At 54.4% G+C, this 9,220-nt stretch overlaps 1 protein-coding gene across 1 annotated transcript; it reads right to left on the reverse strand.

Moving 5' to 3' along the window:
• Nucleotides 1–341: 341 nt before the first annotated feature.
• On the reverse strand, nt 342–8,571 carry LOC149275498 (inhibitor of nuclear factor kappa-B kinase subunit alpha-like; the record flags this gene model as incomplete). The annotated part of the gene is made up of 20 exons (XM_089504618.1): nt 8,467–8,571; nt 7,786–7,880; nt 7,460–7,574; nt 7,259–7,328; nt 6,688–6,776; nt 6,329–6,418; nt 5,963–6,087; nt 5,458–5,565; nt 4,221–4,356; nt 3,840–4,034; nt 3,601–3,703; nt 3,079–3,202; nt 2,833–2,984; nt 2,590–2,651; nt 2,104–2,213; nt 1,759–1,814; nt 1,510–1,606; nt 1,222–1,369; nt 937–1,067; nt 342–441 (listed from the first exon to the last, which is right to left on the reverse strand). Coding segments are annotated over exons 1-20 (2,211 nt in total), but the record flags the coding sequence as incomplete, so codon positions are not given.
• Between the last annotated feature and the right edge of the window lie 649 nt (nt 8,572–9,220).

The following is a 9,220-nucleotide window of genomic DNA, read 5'->3' on the forward strand; positions in this document are numbered from 1 at the left end:
TCCATGCTCTGAAGGAGAAGAAGAATCACAGGTTAAGGGGGGACGGATCGGACTCATCGCTGACCTCCAAATACACACCAACCCCGTCTCTGCTCTTCTAACGGTCTTCACCGGCCCCCTCGTGATCGTATACAAGACTTCCCAATGGCTGCCCCCATCCTCTGGAATGCCCTCTCCCGGCTTATCCCACTCCCCCCCCCTTCTGTCCTTCAAAAAAAACTTCTTCGAGACGACCTATCAACGGACAGGTTACTTGCCCTCCTCCCCCTAGCTCCCCATTCAGGAGGACCCTGTAAGCGCCATCACCCGAGATTGACTCTCCGTGGACACCGCACACTCACCATGACGCTGTTCTCCTGCTCCACGGAGGTCGCCAGGATTAAGGTGCTCAGCTGCTTCTGATAAACCAGATTGTCGTCTATTAGCCGTCTGCAGTTCTCCCTACGGACAAAGGGGAGGAAAAAGTCACCGTCCGCGCCTACACCGTATCTGCCCCCCCCCCCATTTACTAGCAAATAAGAAGTGGAGTAACAATGTCTCAAGAGCCACGAGAAGACGTTATTTACAACATCAAGGGGTTTGTGTCGCAACAGAGGAAAGAATGAGAAAAATCCCCCCCCCCGTGTCTGCACACTACAAGATACCATACCACCCAAGTGTCCCTGTTCAGCTTGGTCAGTCCCGAATCCCTGTAACCCCCCCATCTTCCATATATATCCCTGCTCCCCTCAATTGTAGAGAATCCCCCCATGTTCTGGATCAGTGTCGCTGGTCACTCGTTGAAACGGGTGACCAGACCAGGCAGACCAGACGGGCCAGATGGGGGCCGATCTGCCGGCAGGTTCTGTGATTCTTCCCCGATACCTGAGCTGGCCCTGGATTCTGGAATGTCACAGGTTAATAAAACAGACCCCCGCACCGTGTGCTTTCCCCCACCTGCTTTTGTCCTTGGGCACGGAGGCTGCGCAGAGAGGCTGCGGGGAGCTTCGGTCCGACCAGTCGCTGGTCTGTAGAGTGTTGGGGGGCTCTAGACTGGAACTGCCGAGCGAGCGCGCCGAGCTCTGTGTCTGGAACGATAGAGAGGGAAACGTTCTAAAAGCGGATCTAAAGCATCAGACATTGCGGTAATTCGGAAAGCGAGAATAAATGACACAAAGCTGGGAAATCCGCATTCTTTCATAAATAAAAAAAAGAAAAATGACCCCCCCCCCCCGTGCTTACGCATGCGATTTTCAGCAGGTGCCATATCTCCCGCTGTCTCTTGGCCTGCATCTGCATCAGGGAGCTGTCGGCGTCCTTAATGGTATTCACCGTCATCTCAATTTGGGGAAGCAGGTCGATGATCTTCTGCTTACATCTGAAAAGCCGGCTGCGGACAGAGACGAGGTCAACGTGTTTGGGGCGTTTAATAAAAAATTAAATAAAATGAATAAAAAAAAAAATTAAAAAAAAATGGAGGATCCCACTTCTGCCACCACGTAGCTCAGGGGTTTAACCCTCTCACGCTACCTCAGGTGTCCAAACAGCTCCCGGAGCACGCGATCCTGGCTCTGCACCGTCTGCACGATGATTTTAACCATTTCGGTACTGTCACAGTAGGCATTGTCTGCAAAAAAAAAAACAAAAACAAAAAAAAAAACACACAATCATGAAATAATAATAATTAAATAAATAATAATAATAATAAAAAAATTAATTCCAGACAAAGCAAGGGACAGAACAAACTCTCCTTTGACCCATCGTCCGATAAATACAGACCTGGAGACCAGGATTTCCCTTTCAGCTGTTTGTATAATTCAATTGCTCTTTTTTCTCTAAAATAATAAAAAAAATAAAAAAAAATAAAATCAATATATGAAAACAGTCACTGGGACAACCTGCGCGGTGGGACAGCGTGCCCATTTATTGTAGAGCTGATGGGGCAAATAGGTTTGCTATAGAAAGGATCATCAGAACATTAAAGCTGCTGTTCCACTTGGCAGGCCCCTCGCTTTATTATTTATTATCTCATAAAAACAAGCGTGTAAGAGCGTTGGTGTCACATGGGGGGGGGGTTAATTGAATTGTGCATGTTACGGGACCGGGGCGAAGGTGTCTTCTTACAGCTGGTCCATCACGTCTCCTTGTCTGCGGGCGTACGGACTCCTCTGCAGTTCCACTATCTCCGTGTGAAGCTCCATGATCAGTTCATCCAGGAAGCCGATCTCTCCAGCCTGCCACAAAGAGCACACAGAATGAGCGCGCGGAGCGGCACGCCGGCAACCTTCAGGAACGCGGCGGCGGAGCCCCCCCCCCCCGAAGTCCAAGGATATCGCGTGCTTTCCCTTATCGCACGAAGAGGGGGCGAACACCAGATCCCCAATCCTTCCTCTTCAATACCCACGTTGGGACCACGTAGCCCCCTGTACCCCCCGACCAAGGCCTAAGGAGGGCCTGACCTTCTAGGACCTCCACAATGCAGCCAAAGTCTACATACATTTGTGGTTCTGAAGGTGTAAGAATGGCTCATTTTATTCACTACACACCTAGCAGATTTGTTTGTTTTTTTGTTATTTTTCAGTATTTTGAATAGAAATAAAACAAAATTACCTTCCCACAGGCCACGGCTTTATTTTCCATCTCCTTCCAGGCCCTCAGCATCTTCTCGGAAGCTGAACGGGGGGGAGAGGGGTAAACAAGAGACCTAACGATTAGTATTTAAAAAAAAAAAAATAAAAAAAAAAAAAAAAAAAGACAAAAATAAAAGTTAAAAAAAAATAAAAAAAAAAATACAATAAATGATCAAAACCAATTAAAGATAAAAGCGAAGGTGTTTTGGGGGGCTAGACGTACAGATGCCGTAGGTCATTTGGTCGCTGTAGCGTTCCAGGTCGATGTTGATGCTCTGCTTGAAAAACCTCAGCTTGGCTTCCAGCTGCTGGGAAGCGGAGAACATGGTGTTCTTCATCTTGGTCAGGTTCGTGTTGTAGCGCAGGAGACTCAGCCTAGGGGCACGCCGGACACGGATTTGGTTACCGGAGTCACCGACGGAAGGACAGAAATAAAACATAAGGGGGGGGGGGGGGGTCGTGAACTTACATGGCAGCTCTCTGACCCTGGAAGAGACGGCTGTAGTCTTCTTTCAGGCCGGAAATGTAGTGGACCGCCTCCGCCCAGACCTTGCGCAAGTGGACGACGGGGAACTGGACCTTGCTGTCCTGGACTGGAGGTACAGAAAAAATTAAAATAAACCACGATGCCCACGCAGCTAAGAGCCCCAAAACGCCTTGTCCAGGACGTCTAATTCAGGCTCCTTCTACGTATGCCTGCATCGCGCAGGACCAGGTAATAAATTAGCCTACAAGCAAATGGAGGACCAATCAAGTTGGAGCATTACATAGAAGCGTGGGCCCCTACATCCGAGACCCCTTCCTCAGGAGAAGGATACCAGATGGTCAGTCGTTGATGGAGAGGAGCGATGTCTCTGGTGGCACGGACCTCTTCCCTCGGCCAGGAAATGACATCATACCCCCTGACAGCGTGTCATCGTACGGCCTATGGCCACAGCCAGGGGTTGGATTAGGGAGCGCGGGTCTCCAGTGACACTAGCAGGCTACTCACCGATGTAATTAACGGATTCCGATAGGCTTCTCGACTGGAAGGGCCCCTCGTAGACGGTTTTGCTTTTGTCAAACAAATACACCATGTAACTGTCCCATCCTCTCTGTATGAACAAAAACACAACGGGGGGGTGAGCGGCCACCCCTCATTATCCCGCCCGACGTCAATACGGGGCGATTGCCGGCCTTTCTGCGCCCATACGTCGGCCATACTTAAAGGAAACCAAGCGAGATCCTCACCACCCCGTCTATGACGCACTGCGAGGCCGGTTTCCGAGGGTCGAGGGACAGTCCCATTTCCAGCAGCAGTTCCTGGTTGCCGGCGCTGATCCCGGTCTCCCTCTCGATGCGAGACTGTAAGGAGAGCAGGTTCTCGTCGGGTTGCAGGAGGACAGAGAGGATTTTGGCCGACGTCATGTTCAGGATGTGCACGACCTGCGGGGGGTGATAAAGCAGCCGCGTTGCCTGACCAGTTAGCCGTCACTAGCCCTCCATCGCCCTCCATTCTTTCAAAGGCTGCCTAAACCAACCAGCAACTCAACACTGGGGGAGACATGATATTTTTGGGCGATAACTCACTGAACCCTTGGCTCTTCTGAATGCCCCGGGAAACCTCCTCACCTTGAGGTTTAGGATATTATCCATGAGCTGGAAGCATCGTGGACGACCAGTGACGGGATCAATCAGCCCACCGCGGCTCTGGGGGTCCCAGTTGAGGATCAGCTGTAACCAAGCTTCCCACTGCTCCACCATGATGCTGAAGAACCAACAGGAGACAACGGGTTAGACAGAACCGGGACACGCTGCCCGGCATGACAGCACCCAACAGAACCGGGACACGCTGCCGGGCTAGACAGCACCCAACAGAACCGGGACACGCTGCCGGGCTAGACAGCACCCAACAGAACCGGGACACGCTGCCGGGCTAGACAGCACCCAACAGAACCGGGACACGCTGCCGGGCTAGACAGCACCCAACAGAACCGGGACACGCTGCCGGGCTAGACAGCACCCAACAGAACCGGGACACGCTGCCGGGCTAGACAGCACCCAACAGAACCGGGACACGCTGCCGGGCTAGACAGCACCCAACAGAACCGGGACACGCTGCCGGGCTAGACAGCACCCAACAGAACCGGGACACGCTGCCGGGCTAGACAGCACCCAACAGAACCGGGACACGCTGCCGGGCTAGACAGCACCCAACAGAACCGGGACACGCTGCCGGGCTAGACAGCACCCAACAGAACCGGGACACGCTGCCGGGCTAGACAGCACCCAACAGAACCGGGACACGCTGCCGGGCTAGACAGCACCCAACAGAACCGGGACACGCTGCCGGGCTAGACAGCACCCAACAGAACCGGGACACGCTGCCGGGCTAGACAGCACCCAACAGAACCGGGACACGCTGCCGGGCTAGACAGCACCCAACAGAACCGGGACACGCTGCCGGGCTAGACAGCACCCAACAGAACCGGGACACGCTGCCGGGCTAGACAGCACCCAACAGAACCGGGACACGCTGCCGGGCTAGACAGCACCCAACAGAACCGGGACACGCTGCCGGGCTAGACAGCACCCAACAGAACCGGGACACGCTGCCGGGCTAGACAGCACCCAACAGAACCGGGACACGCTGCCCGGCATGACAGCACCCAACAGAACCGGGACACGCTGCCGGGCTAGACAGCACCCAACAGAACCGGGACACGCTGCCCGGCATGACAGCACCCAACAGAACCGGGACACGCTGCCGGGCTAGACAGCACCCAACAGAACCGGGACACGCTGCCGGGCTAGACAGCACCCAACAGAACCGGGACACGCTGCCGGGATCGGGCTAAACGCTCCTCACCTGCATAAGTTATTGGGCGCCGGCAGATTGGCGCTAAACCTTATCTCGCCGGACAGGTCTTCATAGGCGTAGATGTGCTTCGCGTCCTTCTTCTTGATCTTCTCGTGCCTGCGTTCCACCAAAGAGATAAATGAGTCCTACAGCACCCTCAAACCCCCGCTTCCCTGCCACCGGTCTGCCCCAGATACAAGCAAACGTGACTAAGGAACATCACCCGGCATGGAAATCCCTACCGAGACAGAGGGGGAGGGCGAGCGAATGGGGAGCGGGCGAGCGAATGGGGAGCGGGCGAGCGAATGGGGAGCGGGCGAGCGAATGGGGAGCGGGCGAGCGAATGGGGAGCGGGCGAGCGAATGGGGAGCGGGCGAGCGAATGGGGAGCGGGCGAGCGAATGGGGAGCGGGCGAGCGAATGGGGAGCGGGCGAGCGAATGGGGAGCGGGCGAGCGAATGGGGAGCGGGCGAGCGAATGGGGAGCGGGCGAGCGAATGGGGAACGGGCCCTTACCAGGTGAACGGCTGCATATTGTGTAAGAAGGGACGGAAACCGCAGATGCACTCGAACACCATGGTGCCAAAACTCCAGTAATCGACAGTGGCGCTGTACGGCTTGTTCTCAAAGAGCTCCGGGGCCTTGTGTAGAGTGAAAGGGACGGTGGTTAAAGGATGGTGGTCCGCGAGGGTCACTGATACCCAGACCCGCCTTTGATCTCTCTCTGCAATGTCAATATCCTCCTGGAGATGGGGTATCCAGCACTGCACCCACTACCCTAGGTGAGGTCTGTGGTCAGAGATCTGTAACGTGGCAGAACCTCCTCCCCTCAGAACGGGCAGCGGGGTCGCTGGGTAAGATTTTACCCCACTGTATACGTACCAGGTACTGCAGGGTACCCACAAACGACGTGCAGAGACTCCCATGATCGAGGTCCTTGGCGTATCCCAAATCAATGATCTTGTGCAGCGTCTAAGAAGAAGAAAAAAAAAAAGATGAGGCTAGCAATCCCCTGTATATATAATATATATATATTTAAGAGTAGTAGGTACACGGCATCACCGATCAGCAGAGGATGGTGGCACAGAGCACAACCTTATTTCTATCTTTATTTGGCCCAAACCCAGAAACTGAAGGCAGATCGGCCCCCATCCGGCCAGCCTTGTCTACCCGTTTTCCCCCTTTAATTGGTCCTCGGTCTTGTCTCAGGAGCGCACGGGGACGCTGTATTAACCCCTCACCTTCCCATTACTCTCCATCAGCACCACGTTTTCCGGCTTCAGATCTCTGTGGATGATTCGATTTTCGTGTAGATACTGAATCCCGGAACCTGAAACACGAAACGGAGCGGGTTCACGCGGGCTGGCTGTTACACGGCTCTGGTGTTTAGCACTTCATACGAGACTTCCTGTAGACTCAGGGGGTTCAAAGCACCGGCCATCGGACTCCGTTAAGGCTGGGAGCATAACGAGGTTTACAGACTTGGCCTTAACCCTTCCTCCCCATCTTATTCCCCCCTGCGCAACTTCCCATTTAAATCTGGTGCTCCAAACACTAGAGACAACCCAAGCCTCCTAATCTGCGCTCCAAAGCCTCTACCAACCTCCACGCGCCACCTGCGGACTCCATGATTCAAAAGGCTGGACTCTGGAGAAGAGGCGCCGCAGGATCTCCGGCTAAAAGCAACGCCTCAACCACTGATTGGTTGTTCCCACCGTCGGTCATTTTATTGGACCAACCACATAAGTCCAGCCTCTCCGGCGGACAGCACCATTACACGCCTCGGCAGGGGGGGAGCCGCCCGCCACGTACCTATGTCGCTGATCAGGTTCAGTACTTGGCTTTCCTTCAAGCCGCAGCAGTTTTCCGGTTTGTTCAGAAGCTGAAAGCAAAACAAAAACGCACATACGTGACCGAAAACACACGTGTCCCAGACTTAAACAGCCGCCCCAGAGGGCCCCCCGTCTAGACCTTAATCAGCCGTTTAGTTGACCGAGGCCTTGCGAGACTCACCTTCCGTAAATCCCCCCCGGCGCAGTACTCCATCGCCAGGTGAGGCACGTCGTTCACCAGGAAGTCCATCTCCGGGGGGACGTCGCACGCCTTCACCACGTTGGGGTGATTTAATCTAAAGGGGAGGAAAAAAAACCCACAGCTGAGCTCATAGGAGCCGTCATTACTGTCACAGAGACGCGTCTGACTGCGCGGTAATAACCACCACCCCCCCACGCCGTATACAGTAATATCCCCCGGCGTCCTATACAGTTATATACCGCCCCCCCCCCCGGCGTCCTATACAGTTATATACCGCCCCCCGGTGCTGGAGAAGCGCGCCAGACCTTTTCATTATGTGAATCTCCTGGCACCATCGCTCTTTATTCTTCGTACTCAGCTCCAGCCGGCAGGATTTAATGGCTTTCAGCTCTCCGGTTTCCTGCGGGGGGGAAAAACTCAGTGACACAAACACAATAATTAAAAACGCAACAACTTCCGGGCAGCCATTATCAACAGGGCATAGAGAGGTGGTACCCACCCCTTGTCTGTCGGTGGGGGCATCTCCTGGGTCATACCACCCCTTGTCTGTCGGTGGGGGCATCTCCTGGGTCATACCACCCCTTGTCTGTCGGTGGGGGCATCTCCTGGGTCATACCACCCCTTGTCTGTCGGTGGGGGCATCTCCTGGGTCATACCACCCCTTGTCTGTCGGTGGGGGCATCTTCTGGGTCATACCACCCCTTGTCTGTCGGTGGGGGCATCTCCTGGGTCATACCACCTCTTGGCTGTCAGTGGGGGCATCTCCTGGGTCATACCACCCCTTGTCTATCGGTGGGGGCATCTCTTGGGTCATACCACCCCTTGTCTGTCAGTGGGGTCATCTCCTGGGTCATACCACCCCTTGTCTGTCCCCCCCGGGTTACAACCCCGTCTATAATACCCTCTCCCTGCATTGCCTCTATTACCCCAACCCAATAGCTGCGGTCCCACCACCCAGCCAGGACCCCACAGCTGCCCCCACACACCCGGTTCTGATAGAGGCACACATTGCCGAATCCCCCGGTACCGAGCCGGTCCTTCATCTCCCACGGGCCACACACGGCTCCGTGCTGCACCGGCGGCCGCTCCATCCCTTTCCTGGTTTCCCCTTCCCGGGGCCGCTTCCGGTCACCTGTCACCTGCACGCCGGAAGTCCACAGGGCCTCTCACAGCAACTGGGCGGGGTTACGCGCGTCACGCTGGGCGCGCCCGCGTTCCACAACTCGCTTTGAGGTTTACACGGCGGCTTCCGGTGCAGCCAGCCAATCGGATCGCGAGGGCGGGACGAGCTGATACAGGCGTGGAATGGTGGGTGTGTATGTCTGTGTGTTTATGTAGCCGTGCGTGTTATTTACATGTATGTATATATATGTGTGTGATATATACATGTGTTTCTTTCATGCCTGTGTGTAGATTTACATGTATCTATAGATAAATGTATCTATGTATGTGTGTTTCTCTGTGTATGGCCATATGCAGGTGTCTGTGTTTATTTACATGTGTACACATGCACATGTATGTATTTTCTGGCATGACGTCACATTTGGTCACTAGAGCAGGTAATTATGGTGTCTGATAGCATTAAGACGTGGTTTCGCGGGCGCAGGGCCGCTGCTTTGCCTATTCTTATCATGACGTGTAATACCACGTATGTAACCGTTTATAAAACATACTATCACGCGAAGGCTCGATTCCATACCTGCAGACGCTCAGGGCGTCTCTGCCCCAGTCCTAAGGTGA

Source organism: Sceloporus occidentalis, unplaced genomic scaffold (assembly GCF_023333645.1).
Source record: "Sceloporus occidentalis isolate IW3139 unplaced genomic scaffold, rSceOcc1.0.p SCAF_282, whole genome shotgun sequence".
In the NCBI taxonomy this organism is placed as follows: domain Eukaryota; kingdom Metazoa; phylum Chordata; class Lepidosauria; order Squamata; family Phrynosomatidae; genus Sceloporus; species Sceloporus occidentalis.